This window comes from Lacerta agilis, chromosome 11 (genome assembly GCF_009819535.1).
Source record: "Lacerta agilis isolate rLacAgi1 chromosome 11, rLacAgi1.pri, whole genome shotgun sequence".
Lineage (NCBI taxonomy): Eukaryota > Metazoa > Chordata > Lepidosauria > Squamata > Lacertidae > Lacerta > Lacerta agilis.
This window is the reverse complement of record NC_046322.1, coordinates 61,287,579-61,313,927: the sequence shown is the minus strand read 5'-3', so window position 1 is coordinate 61,313,927 and position 26,349 is coordinate 61,287,579. Positions and strand designations below refer to the sequence as shown.

The window sequence follows — 26,349 nt, the reverse complement described above, 5'->3', positions numbered from 1 at the left end:
CCTCTATTTGTCTTGTTCCTCAATCTGACAAAGCCTGTCTTTACGTGGAGGGGAAGTCCCTAACTCACCAAAGGGTTTGAGATCCATTTGAAGCGATTTCCCTGTGGGAATGTTTTGGGATGCAGGAGAAGATAAATTGTTTAGGATATCCTATTCCAACTTGTGTTTACAAGTCCCAGAAATTAGCAGAGTTCTCATTCCCCTTTTTAAACACACACACAGCAGATAGCTTGCTCAGGTTCATTAAAACCTCTGTAATAAATGTCCCGGTATTTCCCCCACTAATCCCTCTCAAAATAAAACATTACACAGTCTTCTATAAAAGTATAAAAGCATTTACTCATGAGAAATCATCTGTTCACAGTTGGATCCCAGACGGCAGACTTAAACTTAGTAAAAGTTACATTTACTCAGGAGACTGTTCCATAAGGGAAAATAGCTCCTTTGTGTTCTCTTGGCTGGAAGCTGGAAGCCAAAAGAGCATCCTAGTGGTCTCGCTTCTTTGAGAGCGTGGTCCAAAAGAGGAAGATGGAGTCTGGTCCCTGTGGTTTTGTGTTAACCTGCCTAGGTGAGACCACACCCACCTCCAGTTACACAGAGGGAGTCCATCCCAGCCCAGGAGAAATAGCAAGTTCCGACTGGCTGGCCTAGAGTTCCCCTTCCATGTCCACTCTAGCAATGTTGTGTTTGACTGCTCCTGTGCTTTAAATCCCACATTCCCATGTTGTGGCTGCTATCATGGCATGCTTCAAACCATATTATGGTGTTATGGCTGAATGGGGATTTGGACTCTGGCTTCCTGTTAGATATGAAAAATGGTCCATCAAGATTTTGGGTCTTCTGGATCCTTAATAAAATGACCCTGGACAAGTTGGTGAATTAGGAAAGCTTTATTACGCTTGTAAGTGGGTGACCTGGATACACAAAGTGTCAAAAGAGGCACACAGAATCAGGAAATTACACAAGTATTTAAATTCTCGAAGTTCATTCTCGCCCTCCCTTATAGAAAAGGCATGGAAAGTCCCCAGCGTATCTTGTTTGTTTAAATAACATAATAACATCCCATTTCCCTTACTAATCATTGTACATATATGGTCACAAGCCCCTCTAGATAACTTTATTGACATATCAGCAGAACTTTTTTATTGCAGACCACAAGCTGTCCTAATTTCTATGTTCCTAACCACTTTATGTTAAGTTCAAGCCACTTCTTTATCTGATGAAGACAAGTGTTTAACCAACAGGCATACAGTCATACCTCGTGTTATGTTCGCTGTGGGTTGCGTTCGGCGCGGGTTATGAACGCGCCAAACCCGGAAGTACCGGAACGGTTTACTTCTGAGTTTGGCGGTTCGTGCATGAGCAGACGTGCAAAATGACGTCACGTGAATGCTCAGAAGCGCCAAATCACGTCGCACTCAGATGCGGTGCTTCATGTTATGGACCTTTCAGGTTGTGACTGGGGCTCCGGAATGGATCCCGTTCGCATCCAGAGGTACCACTGTAGATGCATGCATAGATATGTGTTCATGTTCCAACCATGTAGCTATATCATATGTACTTGCAAAGTTCTTGTAAAGTTCACTTTGTTAGGCATCTGTTCTTTTGAAGCAAATAAAGCATCAATAATTGCTAATGCTAAGCTAAAGAATTGCTTTTAGAAGCATCTTACTCAAAAATGGCCAAGCTATAGATTACTGAAATGAGTAAAGGTAAAGGTAAAGGGACCCCTGACCGTTAGGTCCAGTCGCAGATGACTCTGGGGTTGCAGCGCTCATCTCGCTTTATTGGCTGAGGGAGCCGGTGTACAGCTTCTGGGTCATGTGGCCAGCATGACTAAGCTGCTTCTGGCGAACCAGAGCAGCGCATGGAAACGGCGTTTACCTTCCCACTGGAGCGGTACCTATTTACCTACCGTATTTTTCGCTCCATAAGATGCAATTTTTTCCTCCTAAAAAGTAAGGGGAAATATCTGTGCGTCTTATGGAGCGAATGGTGGTCCCTGGAGCTGAATTGCCCAGGGGCCAAAAGAGGATAATGCTTTTTATTTTACAAAGAGAAAAAGGGGTGTTGAAAGGACTCAGCTCAGCAGCTGATCAGCAAGAGATCTGGAGAGAGATAAGAGTCCCGGCTCCCTTTCAGCCCCGCCCTCCTTTGTTGAATGTGCTGCAGAATGTGTTGTTTGTTTCCCCAGCGACATGTGACTAGCTGATTAGATTATCTGTCTGGAAACTGTAGAAAAGGCTCCCTTTCCTTTAGCAGCTGCAGAAATGTGAGTTAAACCCCATAAAAACAGGGCTTTTCCTCTTTGCTTTTCCCCCTTTGCAAAAGGAGCTTTGCTTTTCCCCCTTTGCAAAACTGCAAAACATTTAGCTGATCCTCAAAAAACCAGGGCTTTTCCCTTTGCAAAAAAAGCTGCAAAACTTTTAGCTGATCCTCAAAAAACCAGGGCTTTTCCCTTTGCAAAAAAAGCTGCAAAACATTTAGCTGATCCTCAAAAAAAAAACCCAAAAAAACAACAACCAGGGCTTTTAGAGGAGGAAAACCAGAAAAATATTTTTTTCTTGTTTCCTCCTCTAAAAATGAGGTGCGCCCTATGGTCTGGTGCATCCTATGGAGCAAAAAATACGGTACTTGCACTTCATGCTTTTGAACTGCTAGGTTGGCAGGAGGAGGGACCGTTGCGGGGATTCGAACCGCCAATGTTCCGATTGGCAAGCCCTAGGCTCTGTGGTTTAACCCACAGCGCCACCCGCATCCCACTGAAATGAGTACACTCAAATAAATGTTTGAATAAGTTGAATAAAAGCATCTTATTTTATAAGAAATGAAGAGGCAACAATATATTATCTCTGACACCTACCAGATCCACTTAGGCCACCCTGGCTCTTGCATCACATCATTCTAGACAATGCTAGGTTGCAATTACTCTTTTCTAGTCACCATATCTTTTAATCTTATAATTTAAGACATGATTCTCATTCTGAACATTTTCTGATTTCAATTTTGTAAAAATGTTCATACAATTATATCTACTATATAATAATATAGCTACAAAAGTTATAATCTGCAGAATAATCTCCGCACTGAAGTTATGTCGCACCCCAACATTATATTCTTTTAGATTCCAGGGTTTAAAAAAATACAATTTTTGTTGCGCTTTTAGAAGCTGATAGTTTGGAAATCATTTTTATGATTATGCTAATTAAGTAACATGAGAATCATTTTAATATTGCTTATGACAGAGGTCAATGACAAAGCGCATAGAAGCCCATTGCGCCCCTTTTCCTGCCACTTGTTGCTCACATTACTTTATTTTTGTTAGCTGCCCTGTGACCATTTTTGGTGAAGGGTAATACAGAAATCCAGGGGCATACCCAGGATCAAAACTAGGGGGGGGGGGGCAAGCCATGGTCATTCAGGTTGTGACATTTCAGCACGGAAAAGACGAATGAAACCAAAATTTTAAGAAAATTATATATAATTATAGCAGTGCTTTATTACGGTAGTTATTACAATTATTTGCTTGAAAAATATTTTAATTTTTATTCTAGTTACATGTCTTATACTAATATCATTTTTCTTGGGTTTGAAGAAAACTTGTTCAAAACTTTCGTTTCAATCCAGTCCTGATTTTCCTTGAAGAATTTCCGATGGACACTCATCAAACACAACCCAGTCAGTCTGTCCTCTCCCATTGTACTTCTGAGCCAGGTCTTTACCCTTCGAAGGGTACCGAAAGATCATTCAACAGTAGCCGTGTTTTAATTTAAAATGTAATTTTCTACAGAAATTACTTAAATTACCTTTTTGGAACCAGTTTCTTATATCCATTTAGGCAGCCTCAATGTCTTCTAAATGTAAATAAGAAGGTAAACTAATAAACTGGAATAAATTCGAAATTGGTTGTTTCAAAGAAACACTTAGTAAACATCAACAGTGAATGCTAACTAACGCCTCACATTCAACTAAAATACTGATCAACTAGCGGCGGGTAGCTCAGTTTATATAGTGACGCGGAACTCACTAGACCCGTCTAGAAGATTCCCTCTTCTCTCTGCTAGAGCCCGCTAGAGACCTCTCCCTCCCTTGAATCCCACTGGCTGGCTGACATAGATTCCTCTACCAGTCGCTAGGTGGCTCTAGATACTTCTCGGTTTTTACACCATTTCAGTGTGGTAAACAACTGATTATTCGCCATCGCCCTACCTAATTTTGTTTTGTTTCATCACTTTATAACCATTTAATTTTTTTTTGCTTCTGGGGGGGGGCAGCTGTCCCCCCCCCGCCCCTCACTGGGTACGCCCATGCAGAAGTCTTTTAATTAAAATAAAATAATTTGGGTTACAGGCGCTTCAGGTTACAGACTCCGCAACCCAGAAATACCTTGGGTTAAGAACTTTGCTTCAGGGTGAGAACAGAAAGTGCACAGTGGTGGCAGCAGGAGGTCCCATTAGCTAAAGTGGTACCAAAGGTTAAGAACAGTTTCAGGTTAAAAACGGACCTCCAGAACTAATTAAGTTCTTAACCCGAATTACCACTGTACTGTTTCTTCATTATGTTTGTTTGGTATCATTGAGCATCACTCAGTAACTCAACCCCATGCCAACAAAACGTGATCTTGTTCTTTTTATCTGGCTCGTCTAGATTGGAAGATTGGTTATTGGTCAGAATGGCATCTTATCCACCCCTGCTGTTTCTTGCGTTATCAGAAAGATAAAAGCAGCCGGTGGGATTATTCTAACTGCTAGTCACTGCCCTGGAGGACCTGGAGGAGAATTTGGAGTTAAGTTTAATGTTGCCAATGGAGGTATGTAATTTTAAGATTTATGTTATCAATTGTTTTTAAGAAAGCAGATTGAAAATAGACTTTTATACTTTTCAAAAATAATGTTTCTATATTTTTCTAAGCCGTCTAAGATTTTAATAGATTCAGATATATAGGGGGTTGTATCCTAGAGAAACCAACAGGTGCTCAGTGATCAAATGTCCTACAGGCTTTGCCAACTTCTTTTTAGATATTTTATACATGCCAACACGCTTGTTATTGTCTTTTGCACAATCTGGTGTCTTTTGGAACTTACTAGTATGAAGTCTCATTTTTATATACACGGAAGACCTATGGATGGTCACCCTACTTGGTCATGTAGGGTGTTGTGCAAGCCCATAGAAAATTGTATGACATTTATTTATCAAACATACAGTATACCCTTCTTTTTCTGGCAGTTCAGTTTCATGTAGTCCTGAATATGAGTGCATATTCTCATTTGCATCAATAGAAACATCCATTTCGTTCCGTAGTGCTCAGATCGACTTTGCTATGCCAGCAGATATATAGTGTACGAGAGGCTTCGTGTGCATGTGGCTTTATCTCACTGAATTGGGGTATTAGTTTTGGAGTCAAAGCTTCTTTGAATACACTTGTGTTTTCTTCTCTTTTAGTACCATGTAGTAGACTAGGAAAAGTAACTATTATTCACTGAGACTTCAAATTCAAAGGGCTTAATTACATTTCTTAGGAGATCAAAGGCCAGAGACTTAGGCTGTTCACCCATTAGAATTCAAGACAATGATAAAAGGAAGCATTCTGTAGGCTACAAACATCTAGAGAGCCAGTGTGGTGTAGTGGTTAAGAGCGGTAGACTGGGGAATTGGGTTCGCGTCTCCGCTCCTCCACATGCAGCTGCTGGGTGACCTTGGGCTAGTCACACTTCCTTGAAGTCTCTCAGCCCCACTCACCTCACAGAGTGTTTGTTGTGGGGGAGGAAGGGAAAGGAGAATGTTAGCCGCTTTGAGACTCCTTCAGGTAGTGATAAACCAGGATATCAAATCCAAACTCCTCCTCCTCCTCCTCTTCTTCTTCATCATCTACAATATAACTTTCATGTACTGCTGATATGTGTTACACTATTTTAAGCTTGCATTGTATCTCAGTTTAACAATATACCAAATCTATACTCTGATCCTGAGCATATTTACAGTTTTTCTGAGTGTGTTCAAATTACCTACACTGTACTGACTTTATAAATGTATGCATTTATACTTCCAGGACCAGCACCTGATGTTGTTTCTGACAAAATCTACCAGATCAGCAAAACCCTTGAAGAATATGCCATTTGTTCAGACCTGAGAATTGACTTATCTCGGCTAGGAAGACAAGAATTTGATTTGGAGAACAAATTCAAGCCTTTCCGTGGTATTGTATTTTTTGTCATAGCTTTGGTCTCCATGTTGTCATGGTCTCCATGATGTCTCCCATCTGTTCAGCTCTTGCTGTGAAGTTATATTGTTCCTTCCAATCTTTAGGAGGGCTTTTCCGCTGTGATCATTTGAGGGTTTCAGGAAATCTTTGATGCACCTTATTATGCCATTTTGGAGCGGATGTTTCTCAGGCTATGATTGACATCCAGCACAGCCCTGTAACTCACTGTATTTCCTTAAATTGCAGTCTTATTTCATGTTAGCTTCTAGAACTTTATTTCACTGGGCATATTCATTTTTAGTTTCTACTTGCTGAGCTTTAAACTTTAGCTTTACATTCTGATTCCTTCATTTCATTCTACTCAGTTTGATTATGGTCGGTTTTTTATTTTATTACTTTAGGTTTCTAAATCAATTGTTTGTTTGCTTTTTAAAACAACTGCTATTTTTATTTGTTGTTGCTGTTATTATAATAGAGTATTCCCAGATTCCATGCTTTTTAACTTGTTTTGTTCTATTTATATATTGTTCTATTTTAAATAGTGGGCAACATTTTTGAAAAGGGAGCATGGACATTTCTAAAAGATATAAATATGATCCAGCCAGAATTAAGCACCAAATCCAATTTAATATGATGGGAAAGACAGGAACATGTGCTTAACTTCACTATGGAAATCAACAGGACAGCAGTGATAAATGTTGGCCGGATTGTGCTAATTATAAATAAATGATTTTTTGCTGGAACATGGGTGTCACTTCATCTCTAATTCCATCCTAGACAATACAACTGCCCAATTTACCCTTGCCTGTGGTCCTATCTCTTGGGTATCCTCCTTGATTAGCCTTCACTTCTCAAATAGGATTTTTGCTTACTCCTAGAATATCAAGAGTATTTACAATAGGAGGCATCTGACATCATCCCACAATAACAGGAGTATTTTTTGTGGGCACTTGGCTGCTGTATTTGCCTGAGGCATTGTAGAGGCATTAGGCCCCAAAGACAACATACACTAACTAGCTATTTCTTGAACCTTTATTCGTACAGTTGAAATAATAGATTCGGTGGAAGTCTACCTCAATCTTTTACGGACTGTCTTTGACTTCAGTACCATCAGAGGGTTGCTAACAGGGCCAAATCAACTTAAGATCAGAATTGATGCCATGAATGGAGGTAAGAAGGCCCATATTATACATGTAAAATGCTAATATAATGAAAATGAAAATGTTGTTTAAAGCATGAGCATGATAGCTAGGTAGTTGCTACGCAGTAATAATTTAGACAGCAATCCTAAACAATGCTCACTAGAATAAACACATTGGGTGGTATTCAACTAATGTTTACTCTGATTAGTGCAGTGTTCAAAATGTTTCAAATATATTATCCAAGTAATATTTACAACAGGGATTGTCAACCTGGTCCCTACCGCCCACTAGTGGGCGTTTCAGGACTCTAGGTGGGTGGTAGGGGGTTCTACGGCACAAACTGAATCCTCCTTCCATCGAGCACTGGTGGGCAGTAAGAAATTTTACCATCAAGAAAGATGCATTAGTGGGCAGTAGGTATAAAAAGGTTGACTACCCCTGCTTTACAACATAGCTCAGTATTCTTATCCCTGTGGTTGGGGTGAGGACTGAGACTGAGAAATCTCCTATGTCAGAAGCAAGTCTGAGTGAAAAGAACTTTATGCAAAGACAGGATATTTCTTCAGATGAAAATTTAAGATTGAATTGAGTTGGCCCTCATAAAGAGCAGTCATAGGAAGGGACAGGTCATATCGTATGAATAAACTCCATAGCTTTAGCCCTGTGTATAAAATAAAAGACATTGTCTAGTTCCACAAGACAGTTCTTAAAACAATGTTTCCGGGAACCCCAGGTTCATGTGTGAAATACCACCTTCAATAAGTGCAGATTCGGACACTCTGGTGAAGTTTTCTTACATGACTGTACCAGCTCTGGAAGGTAGATAATTGATAGCTTGGTTATCCAGTGTCAAAGCTTTCCCATATGACTATAATGTACAGACACTTTTAAACATGTACTTTTCCACAAACACTCTATGAAGACTGTATCATGTGACTCTCTGCTCGTTTTGCTTTGGCTTTTATTTATCTGAATAGAGGTAAATGGCTTCTTATGAAGATGGGATTTGCGTTGAATGCTATCAAAAGAGTTATTTAGTAGAATTGTGAGCACAACTGGATTCCTGTGCTTTGTGATATTCCAGTGCTCCCTTTCAGATTGAGAATATTTCTCATTCAACAGAAAACTCTTCTCTTTTTTCTGAAGCCTCTGTCATAACTTGTAGTGAAGTTTATGATGTCCTGTTTAATATAAATTCATTCCATTTCTGTTCAGTCAAAATGGTGGGTGTTCCATTTGGACATAAATTAAAAGATGGTCCCTAAATTGGTAAACAATTCTTTTTGCAGTGATGGGTCCCTATGTCCGGAGAATCCTGTGTGATGAATTAGGAGCTCCTGCTAATTCTGCAGTTGACTGTGTTCCTTTGGAGGATTTTGGTGGTCAGTATCCTGACCCAAACCTGACATACGCCACTTCTTTGTTGGAGGCAATGAAAGGAGGAGAGTATGGCTTTGGAGCTGCTTTTGATGCTGATGGAGTAGGTATTTGTGTAAGACCAGATTTGGTAGTTAAAGAGTTGTCTTTATTTGTTCAACTTTTACATTCACAGAGGGACTTTCAAATAAATGCCTATTTAAATGTGGGAGAAACTGAAGCTCTAGTTACCAGCTATGCCCTTGAAAATCCCTCTGCTGTTCATGAGCAGCTCAGTTTTTCAAAGATTACTCAGTGTTGAATCAATTTCAACTTTAATTGCTTACACAAAGGTCACAAGGTCACAAGTGAAAACTATCAACCAGCTCTCATGCTGCTGGAAATGAAAAATAATATTTCATAAAATAGTATTTACCGTATTGGCCCAAATATAAGCTGCACTTCCCCCCCCCCCAAAAAAATTCTGACCATGAAAAGTTAAAGTGTGGCTTATAGTCGCAACCTTACGTCGCCAGCAAAGCAACACAGCTCTCCCCCCAGAAGCAGCCTAGGAGCGTTGGGTAACGGCATGCAGCCCACCCGCTGCTCCCAAGCCTCCCCCAAGCTGCCAGAAGGAAGGGGGGGAGGCCACCGGCAAAGTGGTGTGGCTCCCCCCCCAGGAAGCAGCCGAGGTATTCTCTCCCCCCCCCAATGAATTATAAAGGTGTGGCTTATTTGCGGGTGCAGCTTCTATTTGGGCCAATATGGTACATAGATGTTAATTTCAGTGAGGCTTATAGTTTTGAACATGTACTGCAACCACAAAGTCTTTTTTTTTAATGGAGGAACTAAATAAATGGAAGCTTTCTTTAAAACAGAAAGATACTTTGGAGGCAAAGAGCATTTGGAAATGCTACTTTGGGGGCACACTTTCATCTCCTCTTTGTAGGGCGCAGTTCTATTCAATCTAGGTTGCATCTCCATTTGAGGGGACAGAGTAGTGAAACTGGAATGGCTTCTTCAATGCAATTATTGCTCCCACTCTCCTCATCTAGCTTCTGATCTGCCTGGAAAGACTTCTTGCTTGGCGGATGGAAGATTCCCAGAGCATGATCTGATAGGCAAGAAGTGCCGGGAGTTCTCCCCTTTCACTACATGGTTCAATCAGGTATAAAGGAAACAGTTGATAGCCTCACTCTTGAGTAGCAAGTCTGAGTAAGGGTCTAATTTCAAAATCTATCTCACAGATAAAGACCGTTTACTGTTTCTAAGCAGTGGCAGTTGCAGCCCAGCGCATCTCCTGGAGAGTTGAGGGTGGTGGTGGTGGTGAAAAGACTTGCATGTGCAGCTGGTTGACATCCCAGTTGGCCTCAGCCAGCCACAGGGGCTGACGGAATTGCCTTCAAAATTCAAACAAACCAATCCTGGCCCTGGTTGGTGGGGCAGTGCTTTGACGACAGACCTGGCAGAGCCAGTCTTTGATCACTTACGCCACTGGGGCATAAAAGCCGGCTGCATTGCAAGCAGGCAGGGCAGTCTGGAATTGGACATCCCACCTGCCCACTTTGTATGTTGTGGCTCTGCCTGGAGGTAAGAGGGCAGCACACATGTCTGGCCTTGCTGTAGAATTACTTGGTTGCCATCTTTGGGGCCAGGGAGGAATTTGCCTGCAGACAAATTGGGTCTGTCTGGAGGATTTCCCTTCCTCATAGCAACTGTCACAACGTTGGTGGAAAATGGCATTGGTTTTGATGCTTACTGAAAAGCTAGGAGGTGGGTTGGTGCCCTACCCCCAGATCCAGGATTAAAATTCAGGGTACCCCAGTAAAGATGTCCGGGGTTAGAGTTCTGTCTGAAAGCCCAGATGGGGGCTAGTGGGCTGTAAAGGTATAGGGACCCCTGACCTTAGGTCCAATCGCGGACGACTCTGGGGTTGCAGTGCTCATCTCACTTTATTGCCCAAGGGAGCCGGCGTACAGCTTCTGGGTCATGTGGCCAGCATGACTAAGCTGCTTCTGGCGAACCAGAGCAGCGCACGGAAATGCCGTTTACCTTTCCACCAGAGCGGTACCTATTTATCTACTTGCACTTCGTGCTTTCAAATTGCAAGGTTGACAGGAGCAGGGACCAAACAACAGGAGCTCACCCCTTTGCTGGGATTCGAACTGCTGACCTTCTGATTGGCAAGGCCTAGGTTCTGTGGTTTAACCCACAGCGCCACCTGGCAGGATTTGATTTGGAGCCTTAACTCCGGGATCGACCCTGATGGGGTTATCAGCCAGCAGTTGGGTTGTCTGATTCAGGATACATATTCAATGCCTATGCCAAAACCAACATACACCTGTAATCAATAATGTGGTTGCCATTTTGAGCCCAAGCTGGTGTCAACCATTTTTTGCTTTTACACTTCCAAACCCCTCCCCTCAGTGACCTCTGGCCCACTGTGCTTGAGTCTGCAAAATGTTGCTAATGAAAGAGATCTCTTTCCTGATTTGAGGCCTCCTGCTTTCTAGTGTAGAATGGTAGTGCCCTTTTATCTTAATCAAACTCCATGTGAGCCAATAAATAGACCATGATCCCTCCAGAAAAGATTTGTTTTAGGGTGAGAAAGAGACAGTACAATGTTATGGAATGTAAAATTTATTATAAATCATGTTTCCCCTGATTTAAAATGTTCCCCAAATGTATTCAAACAAGTTAGAATTTTCCCTGAGTTTTGGAAATAACAACAACTTATTATTTATACTCTGCCGATCTGGCTGGGTTTCCCCAGCCACTCTGGGCAGCTCCCAACCGAATGTTGAAAACACAATACAGCCTAATCAAGCCAAATCAATAGAAATATTATTTTTTTAATGGGAAGCACATACGTACATGTATCTCAGTGCCATGAGACTTTAGCCAAGGAACAGTTATGAGCCACCCTTTTGCTGGATTGTGTGGGAGGAAATGTAGAAAGACCTCCAGCTTGAATATGACCAATTTTACAGTTGTGGATGAACCTCTCTACTTATTTTTTTCTGCCTTAATATGCTTTCTTTCTCTTCTAGGACCGCTATATGATCCTAGGTCAAAATGGTTTTTTTGTGAATCCTTCAGATTCATTGGCCATCATTGCTGCCAATCTCTCCTGCATTCCATATTTCCGCCAGATGCCCGTGCATGGGTTTGGTAGGAGTATGCCTACTAGCACAGCATTGGACAGGTAAGGCAGTAAGATTCACTAGTGTGACTGATTCCTCAGAGACTTTAGCATCGCTCACCAGAATGCCGGTAACACCAAAAGCAGATAATTAGTGATACAGCTTTCAGTATAGACAGCAAAATATTCAAATAGGATCCCAAACAAGGATTGATGTACCCACTTATTAAAAACCTCTAATTGTTAGTTCATTTTAAGAAGTATTGTGATTTGGATTTTTAAATTTTATTTGGGAAATATATGTAAAATGAAGTGTGTGTGTGTGTGTGATCTACTGTGACCATTTTCTGCCTGTAGTTTTATGGGCAGGACAAGTTTGTTGTTGTTGTTCAGTCGTTCAGTCGTGTCCGACTCTTCGTGACCCCATGGACCAGAGCACGCCAGGCACCCCTATCCTTCACTGCCTCCCGCAGTTTGGCCAAACTCATGTTAGTAGCTTCGAGAACACTGTCCCACCATCTCGTCCTCTGTCGTCCCCTTCTCCTTGTGCCCTCCATCTTTCCCAACATCAGGGTCTTTTCCAGGGAGTCTTCTCTTCTCATGAGGTGGCCAAAGTACTGGAGCCTCAACTTCAGGATCTGTCCTAGTGAGCACTCAGGGCCGATTTCCTTGAGAATGGATCAGTTGGATCTTATTGCAGTCCATGGGACTCTCAAGAGTCTCCTCCAGCACCATAATTCAAAAGCATCCATTCTTCGGCGATCAGCCTTCTTTATGGTCCAGCTCTCACTTCCGTACATTACTACTGGGAAAACCATAGCTTTAACTATACGGACCTTTGTTGGCAAGGTGATGTCTTTGCTTTTTAAGATGCTGTCTAGGTTTGTCATTGCTTTTCTCCCAAGAAGCAGGCGTCTTGTAATTTTGTGACTGCTGTCACCATCTGCAGTGATCATCAGAGCTGTCAAGTATCACGTTTTCCCCGGGAATCTCCCTTATTTTAAGCTGTTTCCTGCTCTTATCCCTTATTTTTAATATCCCTTAAATTTCCCGTTTTTTAAAGGAAGCAGCTCCTCTCCCTCCCCCTGCTGGCTGGCCGGCCAGGGACTGGGAAGACCTCGCCTCCTTGCCTTGCAGCCTCAAAGCAAGCGGGAGCCGTTTCCCGCGCTTACAGGGGGCGTATTTGGCCCCCTGCATCAACCCCTATCAGCTGCCACCGAGCCCCTCAGCTGGACAATAGGGTAAGCTGGGGGGCGGAGCCTGGCTGCCTTAGAGTAGCTGAATTGGATCGGTCCAAGAAGATCTTCTTTGCGTGGCTGCCCTCTTTGCTTTGAGGCTTCCCCCCCCCCCCCCTCCCCTCTGCTTGCTTCTCCCTGCAAGTTCAAAGGAACAGCTGTTTTGCCTGAGATCGGAGAAAAACAGATCTCAGCAGCCTGAGGTTTTCTGGTATGGTTCAGGTTGTCGGGGGAGGGAGTGGATTCAGAGTCTTCATTGCTACCCCTCTGGGTTGTGTGTACCTGTGGGGGTGTGTATTGCTCTGAGGTGAGGTGTGTGTATTGCTCTGAGGGTCATTGTGCGGGGAGGAACAGGGCAAAGGCGTTATTGCGTTTTGTGTGTTCTGCATGTGGGGAAGGCTGAGCTTGAGACACCCCTAGCTCCCACTTTTGTCTCCTTAGTTGTTTGCAGTATATTTCCTGTGTTCCCTAAACCTGAGGACTTAACTATAAAATAATTGTTATTAATGTACCAAGCAGACACATATACACGTGTGTGTGTGAGGCAGCACAGAAAAAACAGCCCTGAAAACCATTTTCACTCCCAAACTGACAAGCTGTTTTCTCTGCAAGGAGAGATGGGGTGAGGGAATTTCCCAATTGCCCAGGAATTAACAGATTACCGTATCAAAGGAATGGCCAGGCTGCTAACAAAAGGCAATTAGATAAGGCTTTTAACAGGTAGCCTGGGGGGAAGGGGAAAAACAAACTTCTCAGATTCCTGTTTAAAACTTTGCTTCTCAATCTTCTCTGGTTGGCCTCTGTTATCTAACCACTGCTCCGCACTGCCTGTGATGCACAAACGGATCCAGAGAATTTGGGTTGGGGAGGTTTGCCTGCTCTCCTCCCCCAACTGCTCATCCCTTTGCCAGGATCAAGTTTCTAGTCCCTTTCAATTCGCTTGAGCTTTGATGTCATCTGGAAAGAGTTTTGTTTTGTTTTTGACAGGGGAATTGATTAGGGAGGGGGTGGAAAAACTGGCCCTCCTCTAGGTTTTTTTTGGGGGGGCAAACTCCTGCCATCCCTGACCATTGGTCCTGCTGGCCAAGACTGGTGAGAGTTGGGTTCCAACAACATCTGGAACATGCTCCCCGGCCCTCATGTTGCGTGAACGACTGTTGACATATTGAGGGTTCCGCTTCATCTCTTTTAAACACATGAGCATAGAGAATGGGCAAGATCCTGCAGTGAGCAAGGGCTAGTCTGGATGACCTTTGGGGGACCAAATATGGAGTTTACATTGCTGCCCCACCCACTTTTGCTTCTGGCTCCGCCCATCACTGACATGTGACTGTCCCCCGGATAGGTGAGGCTGGTGATCCCTTATTTTCAAATCCGAAAGTTGACAGCTATGGTGATCATGGAACCCAAGAAAGTGAAATCTCTCACTGCCTCCATTTCTTCCCCTTCTATTTGCCAGGAGATGATGGGACCAGTGGCCATGATCTTAGTTTTTTTGATGTTGAGCTTCAGACCATATTTTGCACTTTCCTCTTTCACCCTCATTAAAAGGTTCTTTAATTCCTCCTCACTTTCTGCCATCAAGGTTGTATCATCAGCATATCTGAGGTTGTTGATATTTTTTCCGGCAATCTTAATTCCGGTTTGGGATTCATCCAGCCCAGCCTTTCGCATGATGAATTCTGCATATAAGTTAAATAAGCAGGGAGACAATATACAGCCTTGTTGTACTCCTTTCCCAATTTTGAACCAATCAGTTGTTCCATATCCAGTTCTAACTGTAGCTTCTTGTCCCACATAGAGATTTCTCAGGAGACGGATGAGGTGATCCGGCACTCCCATTTCTTTAAGAACTTGCCATAGTTTGCTGTGGTCGACACAGTCAATGCTTTTGTGTAGTCAATGAAGCAGAAGTAGATGTTTTTCTGGAACTCTCTAGCTTTCTCCATAATCGAGCGCATGTTTGCAATTTGGTCTCTGTTTCCTCTGCCCCTTCGAAATCCAGCTTGCACTTCTGGGAGTTCTCGGTCCACATACTGCTTAAGCCTGCCTTGTAGAATTTTAAGCATAACCTTGCTAGCATGTGAAATGAGTGCAATTGTGCGGTAGTTAGAGCATTCTTTGGCACTGCCCTTCTTTGGGATTGGGATGTAGACTGATCTTCTCCAATCCTCTGGCCACTGCTGAGTTTTCCAAACTTGTTGGCAAAGGCTGTGGGGCGAGGCTGCCTTGCTCCGCAGCTTCTTCGGGGCCCGCTGGCGGGGCGGGGCGGGGCCAGCCCAAGTGTCACCCCCCTCCCCTGGAACACGGGGCACCCCGCCCCCTACACCCCACCCTCGCTACACCACTGGGAGGGAGGGAGGGAGGGAGATCCGTTGCAAGCAGTAAGCAGAATGAGGACATAGCGCTGCCGCGGCTGCTTAGATGCATCCAGACTCCACCCCCCAGCTAGCCCTATTGGCTGGCTGAGGGGCTTGGCACAGCAGCGAAGAGGGGCTGATGCAGGGGGCCAAACACGCCCCCCACAAGCTCGGGAAACAGCTCCCGCTTACAACTTCTCCCCTCTGCAAGGAGGAGAGGTCTTATCATAACTCTGCCTAATGTCCAGTATTAAAGCTACTGTAATTTCTAGAGATAATCATAGACATGGGTTATGGAATATTAGTTTTCACAGGAGTTAAAACTAGTAACAAACCAACATGAATTGCAATTTTAAAACTCCTGGTTATGTGAATTACCGGTATGCTATTTTGTGTGAAGGATGCTGTTTTCTTATGGATAGTGTCTTTCTTTAAAATATCTACAGCTGCTTTTAAAATAGTCACAGAAGTGTACAGAATATTGTGAGAAGCTGCTTTGCAGACTGAAACTTCAAGGGCAGCTGTAAATAGGGAGGTCACCATGCCTGCCTAAATGCCAGAATTGAAGGGAGCGTTGTAATTTTGCAGTTATCGCTAAGAAGACGCTGACTCTTGCATATGATTTTAAGATTGTGCCCTTAAGAAGGATATTGGTGGCAGTAGATCTAGGCATGATGATAGAAAGAAGATGATGATGATGATGAAGAAGAGTTTGGATTTGATATCCCGCTTTATCACTACCCGAAGGAGTCTCAAAGCGGCTAACATTCTCCTTTCCCTTCCTCCCCCACAACAAACACTCTGTGAGGCGAGTGGGGCTGAGAGACTTCAGAGAAGTGTGACTAGCCCAAGGTTACCCAGCAGCTGCATGTGGAGGAGCGGAGACGCGAACACAGTTCACCAGATTACGAGTCTACCACTCTTAACCACTACACCACACTGGTGCTGTCTCAGAACACCCATACGTACCCCTTTGATCTTGAAAGCATTCACTGATGATGCTACCATAAAAACTAAATTGCCTACCCAGCCGCAGAGTCCCCTGCCCCAGAGAGCCTGGCAACTAAAGGGATGGAATGAAGTGGAAAATGGCCACAACTTGATTAATTTCAGGTGTAGGTAAGCCTTAGGGTTTTGTACACTCTTGTGCTGATTGTCATTGGTTTTCAACATGCATAATCAAAGAGTGATAGAGGAGAGCACACAACGCTACCTGTTGTTTAAAACAGGAGCCTTCTCTTATAAGCCACAGCTCTATGGCATAGTCAGTCTTTGGCATGAAAATGACTAGGCCTGAATCACCTTGCTATTAGTCATGAGAGCCAGTGTGGTGTAGTGGTTAAGAGTGGTAGACTCGTAATCTGGGGAACCAGGTTCGCGTCTCCGCTCCTCCACATGCAGCTGCCGGGTGACCTTGGGCTAGTCACACTTCTTTGAAGTCTCTCAACCCCACTCACCTCACAGAGTGTTTGTTGTGGGGGAGGAAGGGAAAGGAGAATGTTAGCCGCTTTGAGACTCCTTCGGGTAGTGATAAAGCGGGATATCAAATCCAAACTCTTCTCCTTCTCTTCTTCTTCTTCTTCTTCTTCTTCTTCTTCTTCTTCTTCTTCTTCTTCTTCTTCTTCTTCTTCTTCTTCATGATGGTGGTAGAGTTGTACAGTACAGACCATCTTCAGACTTGCCTCTGTTGCTGGGGAGCAACAACAGGAGAGAGCTGTTGCATTCATGTCCTGCCTGTGGGCTTTACATAGGCATCTGGTTGGCCACCTGATGTGGGAACATGATGCTAGATTAGACGGGTCTTTGGTTCTTGCTAGGCTATATTCAAGCTCTTGAAAAGAACCACTGGCCTGGGGGCGGGCGGGCGGGGGGCGGCTCATAGCTTCCAGCTTGATGCAGCAGCCCGAGACACTCGGTTTGGCAAGTTCACTGGTTGCAGTATTCCTTGTCTTGCATTGCCTGGCCTTTTGACTTCACATTGTTAGCATTCTTTTATTTTTATTTTTTCCTCTTTGCTATAGGAAGTAGTTTTATCTTGCATCTGACCAAGGGGACACTGCCTCAAGGAAGTGTTACATTAATGGTTTAAATGTAACACAACTCTTAATATTTGACATGTTTCTAGAAAATAAACAGCTCCTGCAGACATACTTTGGTCAGTTTTTTAAAAAGTCTCTGTACAGAACTCTGTTCTGCAGAACAGAAGGGGCCTGTCAACATATTATTGTCTTGAAATAAGCCCAGTATAGTTCATGAGCTTTCTTTACTTTGATTGAACGTAAAATATGTTGGAAACGATGGGATTTGTGAGCCATAGTCACCACCTTATTGCTGTTCATGGCATTGATAGGTTTAAAATGTTCTAAGTTGTGAAAAATGAGTATGTGGAACTCATACTCAGCTGACACAGATGAAACAGGATGACCTTTAAAAAAAACTATTGCTAGGCAACTTATGTAGCATATCACCCTCTTCCTTGTTTTCCACAGGAACACTGCAAAGTCAGGCACCAAAACTATTGTCAATATGCAGTGCATGTGTGTTTAGTTCCACACAATAGGAAGTAGGAACTATGAGCCAAGAGCTTTTGTTTTTGGAAAGCTGCCGCTAAATCACAAATCTTTGTTGGAAATGCTTGAATTTTCTAGTTTTTCCCACAATAGCACACACTGTTCCTGCCTGTGTCATTGATTTGTAGAAAACATGTGAATGATGTTTCAAAAGCTGACAACTGCTGACACTGTTTTTTTTTTTATTAAAGCCAGGACGTAAGGCATAAGCTTTTTCTATGGAAAAGTATTTTTTTGAAGGATTTTAGTAGTTCGATCATTTCATGGGGAAAAGCTGCACATCGTACTGAAAATTACACTGCAAGATAAAAGCGGATAATCCCCATGTATGCTTTCCTGAGCTCCTGAGAAGGAAGGGCAGTATATAAATGTGATAGATAATAAATACAATCATAGGACTTGCACATGGTAGTAGTGCATCATTACATCAGATGTGATCCTACACGTGCAAAATTATAGATGGCCTGTTGGTCTTGTCACAAGAAATCTTCATTGTTTCTATCATGTAACATAGGAGAATGGCTGGAATCACTTGAAGGGGGAAAGTCTGAGCCTTCCAAGAACATTGTTCTAAAATTGAGCAGGTTGTGTGTGCAGAGAAGCAGTAGCTCTCTGTTTGTTGTCTGGATATTGCTATTTAAAGGACTGTGGCTGCCCAGCACAGAAGACCATCTGCTGCGAGTGTTGCAGAATTGGCCCCCTGCTTGGCAGGAAGGCTTTTCCACTGGGCCTTGGACAGGGCCCTGGCAGACTGACTGACTGACTGACTGACAGCAGCCTTTGAAGTTGAGGCAGCCAGATGGACCTTGGTTGGGGGACTGCTGGCTTGGGTGGATGTTATTCACCATCTGTTTAGAATGTTTTCAACTGCTTTTAATTGTCTTAATTATTTTTAACTGTTTTTAACTGCCAACTTATTTGTGGTCAAAGTCAGGTCTCTTTGTCGGATGTGCCTGAGAGGAGAGGAGTGAGCCCCAATCACAGTGGTTCAAGGTAGGGGGAGGTATGGTGTGGGGGCAGGCCAAGTAAGGGGCACACAACACAGGCAGTTGGTGACTGTGCCGTGTGCCAGCCCCTCCTCCAACCTGGGGAATTGCGGTTGTCCTATCAGCCAGCCCTCGGGTCTGTGGCTGCTGTTGCTGAATGCCAGGTCTTTGGATCAGTCAGGGAGGCCACTTGTGCTCTGGACCCTTGCCCCTCTTGGCTGATAAAAACCAGCAGGGAGAGGACAGCTGGCTGGGCCAGGGAGATGGTTAATGCCTCTTTATGAGATGGGGTGTTTTCTGCCTGCTTGAAGGAGGCAGTGGTAAAACCACTTCTCAAGAGACACTCCCTGGATTCAGAAAATCTCACAAACTACTGCCCAGTAGCTAATCTCCCTTTCCTGAGCAAAGTTCTAGAGTGGGTGGTTGCAGACCAGCTCCAGGCACTTTGGAGCAAACTGATTTTCTAGATCAATTTCAGTCAGGGTTTAGGCCTGGTTTTGGCACAGAAACATTGGTTTGGGTCACCCTGTATGATGCCCTCTGTCGGGAGAGAGACTGGGGAAATGTGTTCCTGTTACTTCTCTGTGACCTTTCAGTGGCTTTCGATACCCTCAACCATGGTATCCGAATTAGGGGTGGGTGACACTGCTTTGCGGTGGTTGCAGTCCTACTTGGATGGTCATTCTCAGAGAGTGTTGCTTGGAGAGTATTTTTCAGCCCCATGGAAGCTTCGATGTGGGGCTCGATTCTCTCGCCTGTCCTGTTTAACATCTACATGAAACTGCTAAGTGGGGTTATCTGGAGGTTTGGAATATGTTTGTCAGCAATATGTTGATGACACACAGCTCTACTTCTCCTTTACATCTTCAGGTGAGACAGTGGAAGTGCTGGGCCATTGTCTTGTCTTGATAATCGACTGGATGAGAGCCAACAAAGTGAAGCTCAATCCAGATAAGACGAAGGCACTGTTAGTGGGTGGTTCCCTAGACCGGATGGCTGGGAGGTTGCCTGCTCTTGATGGGGTTACACTTCCTCTGAAGGAGCAGGTTCGTAGCTTGGGGGTACTCCTAGATCCTTTGCTGTCACTTGAGGCTCAGGTGGCATCAGTGGTGCAGAGTGCCTTCCTTCAGCTTTGGCTGGAGCTCAGCTACGCCCCTATCTGAACAGGGATAGCCTAAATACTGCCGTCCATGCTCTGGTAACCTCAAGGTTAAATTACTGCAACACATTATACGCAGGGCTGCCTTTGAAGATGGTTCAGAAACTTCAGCTAGTGCAGAACTCAGCAGCTCACTGGGACAAGACGATTTGAGCATCTTACACCAATCCTGGTCCAACTGCACTGGCTGCCGATTAGTTTCTGGGCCCAATTCAAAGTGATGGTTTTGAGGTATAAAGCCTTAAACAGCTCAGGACCGCAATACTTCTTTTTAATCAAAAATGTATTAATTTTTACAATTTTAAGCACATTTCATAACAGTTAAATTTTTCCATAGTCCCCCCTCCCACCGAAGGGAGAAATTATCCAAACCCCCCTCTCACAGGACCACATATTAATACATTTCAAATTTAACCAATTAACATATAGAAAATCATTGCTTAAGCCTGGCCCTTCTCCTAGGCCAGACATTCTTGCTTTTCTCAATTTCATTATCGATTGACTTCCTCAGATCCCCCCTGTTGATTTCATAGACAAACCTAATTAACAGTTTTTCAAATCAATTCTAATTTTACATCACAATAAATTATTTCTTTATCTTTTTAAACAAAATCATATATCAAACTTAATTCCTAATACTTTTTACTCAACCTTAGCCTCTAGATACTTCTGAACCTTTCTAAAACCCTTATCAAATTTTACCTATTCAAACTAATTTTATAAACCTAAATTTTTCTTTTTTCTACCCCCTTCCCTCCCTCAGGTCTCAAAATGTTTGGCTAATAATTCTTAACATTTCTCCATTACACCAGCATCCAAGTCCGTCCGTCTAAACCATATTGAGAGAAAGATATCAAAAACATGTCCTTTTTAACCCACTCCAACCCTCCCCAAAGCCTGGGCCCAAAAGTTAAAACATGCTGTCTTCTCTTTTTGTCTTGTCTCTTGCAAAATTGTCTTCCGTGTGGCATTCTCATTACAAAGTTTGAACCAAAGTGGTTGTACCTCTTTCCTTTTCTTCAGAAATGTAAAGCTTCCATTGTTTATTTCATTTCCATCATCTTCCTCTTTTTGAAACATTCCTTTTGGGTCAACATCAACCTCCACATTCTTTAGCAGGGAGTTTCTGGCTGGTTTTTCCTCTTCCTCCTCAATTAGTACTGGTATTGTCACATCCATACTTTCAATATTTAACTCCAATCCACAGCTCTGCAAAGTTAAATTCAGAAGTCTCACAGCCTGTTTCATCTGCCCCACGTTCTCTACCATCTGTTGCAAAAGTTCCAAAGTCTTTTCCTGAAAATCCACCAACCATTTTCCCTTAGTCATATTCAAGGTCAAAAAACAACTTTGTAGTCTAAACGATTCTATTTTGCTGCATCCACAGTGTGCTGGCCCCAGGGGTTTGTCCGTGAAGCGAGGTCCAAGTCCAATCCTGGGTCTAGGGGTCCAAAAGAGGTCAGTCCGGCGGGGAGCGAGGCAGGGAGCAGGTCAAGGTCCAAGGCTGGTCCAGGCACGAGGTTGCAGGTCAAGCATACTATGTTGCTCACGCAACTTGGGCTGGGTCTGGCTGGCTTTTATCTGGCCCTATGCTTAGGGCGGTCCCGATCCTCAGGAGACTCGCCTCTCCTCCGGGCCTGGAGGCGAGCACTCCTCCTGTAGGCACTTAGCTCTCTTCGCCTCTCTGTCCTGAGCCTCTGCAGCTCAGGAGAGGCTGGTGGGTTACTGGACCCAGGGGCTGCCTCAGCTTCCTCTGAAGAGGCTGGGAGTGGAGCACCTGCAGGCAATGGGTCCTCCCTCCCACCAGGAGCCAGAGCAGACTCTGCTGATGCCTGCACCTGGGGATCCAGCACAGGTGGGGATCCTTCAGGCTCAAGCCCTGGCCCCGGCTCAGCTGGTTCTGGAGGCAGGGAATCCTGTGCAGGCTGGGATCCCTCAGGTTCAGCATCTGAGTCTGACTCCCAGGCCATCACACACAGCCATTTTTGCTTTGTTCTTGCCAAACCTTTCAAGTCCTCCGGAAAGAAAGAGTAATGCTTTTTCAAAGACAGATTTCAGTCCAAATAAATCCAAAATCCACCCCCCCTTTTTTGAGGGAACAGTTCAGAAGCCTTCTTTGTTTTTACACTTTAACAACAGCCTCGGATACAATGTTGCACTGTTCTTTCTGTTTCAACTGTCAGGGACTGACCTCTGTTTTTAAGTCCTTCCCCAAGCCTAATTGTTCTTTATCCTTTTTAGTAGATTAATACTTACAAAGTCCAAATACAGTCCAAATTCTGGAGAAATTGAGGCCTCCTTCTGCCAGCAGCTACTACATCTCGCTGTGGAGGTAGTGCTTGATCCACAGCACCTGCGCCTTCTACCCCGCTCGCTCTCGGCAGCCCTTACTAGGGCTTACCGGAGAGTAGGGGAGGCGCGCTGGGTGCCCGCTGGATCCCACGTCTCCAGGACGCCCTTCCTAGAGTTTTTCCGGGGGGTTGCAGCGCAGTTGTGACTCCCCCTTCCCCCACAGCGATTGATGTTATCCAATGCCTAACCGCCAAAACCAAAGTTGTGACGAATTGCTACAAGGTAGGTGAAAAAACCCGATTTGGCTAGTCCAATGGGAAAAAGTCCTACCTGGCCCCCCAGCCAAGTGAGGCGACCAACCGGAGTCCATAGCAAAGTCAATAGCTAACCTAAAGGGTGGGTGGGCGGGAGAACCGATGCGGCTGGGGGCAGCGAAAAGAGAGGGGGAAGGATTCCCGCCGTCTCCAGTTAAAGGTCTGCTGGCCCCTCCCCTCGGCCGACCGGATTGGTCGGCCGCTGGGGAGAAGCCCCCGGGAATCCTCCAATCGTGCAGGGGCTGTGTATCAGCCCCTGCACGCGTGCTCGGGTCGTGATGCCCGTAACGCCACCTCCTGCCGATAGGCGGAAGTGGCTTTTTCTGCTGTTCCAGAGAAGCGGACACGGAGCAATGGATTCAAACTACAAGAAAAAAGATTCCACCTAAACATTAGGAAGAACTTCCTGACAGTGAGAGCTGTTCGGCAGTGGAATTTGCTGCCAAGGAGTGTGGTGGAGTCTCCTTCTTTGGAGGTCTTTAAGCAGAGGCTTGACAGCCATCTGTCAGGAATGCTTTGATGGTGTTTCCTGCTTGGCAGGGGGTTGGACTAGATGGCCCTTGTGGTCTCTTCCAACTCTATGATTCTGTGATTCTATGATTTACACAGGCGCATCTAACTTGGCACTGGGTTTTTTTCTTAATTCCTCTGGTATGAATATGTTTCTGTCTAGATGCGATGAAGCACTGTAGTGAAACAATTTAATCTTCATGATTAATTTTTTTCTGAAAAGAGACAGGAGGAACCTATCTATGTACAGGGAAACATAGGATTGGGCTCAAATAGTTGTCCTTTGAGTCTGGGGACATTTGGCCTGATTATCATTCTCTAGTATTCTGCAACTATCAGTAATTCATTCACAGCACTAGGGGAGCATTTCCAAGCCAAATTTGTATGCAATAAACTTTCCATAGAGCTCTAAAGTAATCTGCCTAGGGTGAGGCTTTGAACATTGCCATTAAAGGAAATAACAAGAACGAAATATACCAGAACGCCCAAAGGGACACAAATGTAACTGGGTATATGATAGGAGGTGTTCCCTTAGCTGAGGTGTATTTTAGGCAACAGGGACATGTCCCGGCGCCTTGCCCTGTGGGAAATGCTAGTCACAATGGAGCAGAGGAGGCAGGGCCGTCTTTAGCATATGTGGTGCCGGGGTGCAAAGATCCACCCAGCGCCCCCAATTTAGGGCGGCCTGGAGGGAGGGAAGCCTGCACCGTGGTGGGCGGCAGGTTCCCCGAACAGGAAAGTAGCACGCACGGCTGGAAGAGCTGACCCCCCTGGTGCCAGGGGAGGGGTTACAGCATGGCCCTTCGCCAGCCTAAAGAGTCCGTCTGTTGGATGGGTGGGCAAAGGAGCCACCCCTTCCCAGCAGGCAGGCTCTGCATGACAGGGAGAGGAGAGGCTGAGATGTTTTTATAGAGGAAGAGGTGGGAGAAGAGTTCCTAGGAGAAGAAACACTTGAGGTTTGGCAGGCATCCCTTGGTTTATGAAAAGCGCCCTCTGCTACGGGGCAACCCCCCTCCACTACTCCCATGGGGCCACCCCTAGAGGCCACTGCAGCGCAACCTGTGTGCCGAGGCAAGGCAGGATGGGGGTGCTCCGTACCCAGCAGGAGCAAGCAGTGAGTCTGCTTGTATTCCCTTTCCTGCTCTTTGAGCACCTGGTTGATGCTCTTCCTCACTCGCCTCGCCTCCTTCTCCGCCTCCCGCTCCTCCAGGTGCAGTTTCTCCCAAGGTCTCTGCAGCGTCAGCGGCTGCTGCTTCACCGCTGAGCCTGACTCGGGCTTGGCCTGAGGCGCCGCCGCAGCTGTGAGGGGTGGCATTGGCCCCTGCTGCTGCTGCCGCCCCTTGTCCTCCACGGGAGCCGCCCCATTGCCCGCTCTGTTATGCAGGAGGAGCAGCAGCCCGTCTAGCTCCACTGCACCCACCTTCCCACCACCACCTTCTGCCTCCCTGCCGCTGCAGATACTGCCACTTCTGCCACCGCTGCTGCTTTCCCCCACGCTCCTTCCTCATTCTCCTCCCCTGGCCAGGGCTCCAGGCAGTGGTGGCCGGGCCAGGGGCTCCACCGTGGGCTGCAGCAGTGATCACTGTTGCTCGGTTTCTGAGGTGGTAGTGGCAGCAACGGCGGCACTGGAGATGGAGCCGACGAAGAGCCTCGGGTGCAGGCTGTGGCAGAGCCCCAATGTATTTTGTTTTTCTAGCTTGATCAAAATTATTTAGGGACTTCCGGTGAAGCGCCATTCCGTTCAGTCGGGAGCTCTCTCAGCTCCGAGGGGGCTCCGGTGTTTTCGGGCTAGGAGTTACCACAAGCGCGCTGTGGGCTCCGTTAAAACTTCAGGAGGAGCGTCCTGAAGACCTGGGATCCAGCGGGTACAAGAAGTGCCGTCCTTGCTCTTGAGTAGACCTAGTAAGGTCTGTTCAAGCGAGCGGGGCTCCGGTGCAGTACTGAGGATCTACCACTCTCCCGACTACACAAAGCAGCGGCTGCTGGCGGTTTATGAGCGCTTTGCTTTTCCTCGATTTGGATTTAAAAGAAGGACTCTGTAAGTACTGAGCACCATTGGCTTTTAAAATTAATGGAAATTTGGCTTATGGAGAGAGATTAAAAGAGGAAGTCCATCTCTCTCTGACAGCGGCAAGTAACAAAGTAACATCTAAGAGCTGCAGCCGTGATAGACTTGCTTTTAAGTGGATCGCTGATTCTGTAGACTGTAGAAAACCCGGTTTAGTGGAAAGACTGAGTAATGTGATTTATTTCTTCTGGTGGATTATAAAGTTAAAAGGAGAAGACACCGCTAACCCTCTGGATAAAGGAGCTTGGGTCAGTTATGGCGGACATTTGGTTGGACTGTAATGCGTATTTGGAAAGTTACTGAAGACCCCACCATTTCCTGTTTTTCAAACCCCACGGTGTCCTTGAAGCCGAGAGGATGAGAGACATAACAATGACAGCTTTCCAGCACATGATGTTAACAATGTGTGAAGATCTTCAACAGGAATGTGAAGCCCTTCAACAAAGGGTTACAGAAAAGTTTGCCCATATTGGAACTATTTTTACAAATAATATCCAAAAGACTATGAATTTAACTGATGAAAAGGTTGTAAAACTGTATAAAACTACTGAAGGGGAGCAGGACTGCAAGGATGAACAATCAACAAAACAAGAAGGGCTCTTTAAGCGTGAGAGGCTTGGAGCCCAGAAAAGTGAAAGATTAGAGAGCTCTTGGAGTGAGAGACCAAGAGTTCAAGGAAAACAAAAAGGGAAAATGCAACAAGTAACAGAGTACAAAGAGAAGAAACTTTATGACTATGATAGTTCGCTAACCTATAAAGAAGAAAAGAGATACAACCTGGAGAAGAAGAATTTACAAATAAGACTGCCAAGTTCTGAATTGGGCAGGAGAAAAACAGAAGAAGACGCAGGAGCTGGAAAGAGACAATTTTTGGGGGGAGGCCTGAGGGGGTTGGGAAGAAGAAAGGGAAGGGTTAGAATGGCTAGGAAAGGTATGGGGTGAAGTAAGATTGTTTAAAGGGGAAAGGGGGAAAAATAGCTGACCACGAAACTCCGGGACCGGAGGGAAAAAAC

General features: G+C 44.9%; 1 protein-coding gene across 1 annotated transcript in view; it reads left to right on the top strand.

Annotated features, from left to right (window-relative positions):
* PGM5 (phosphoglucomutase 5) overlaps positions 1 to 26,349 on the top strand; it is an 83,655-nt gene that overhangs the window by 8,502 nt on the left and 48,804 nt on the right. Inside the window, exons 2-6 of the mRNA XM_033164171.1 lie at positions 4,648 to 4,810; positions 6,050 to 6,196; positions 7,247 to 7,372; positions 8,634 to 8,824; positions 11,751 to 11,905. Coding sequence (XP_033020062.1) covers positions 4,648 to 4,810; positions 6,050 to 6,196; positions 7,247 to 7,372; positions 8,634 to 8,824; positions 11,751 to 11,905 — 782 coding nt within the window. The remainder of the gene's footprint in view (positions 1 to 4,647; positions 4,811 to 6,049; positions 6,197 to 7,246; positions 7,373 to 8,633; positions 8,825 to 11,750; positions 11,906 to 26,349) is intronic.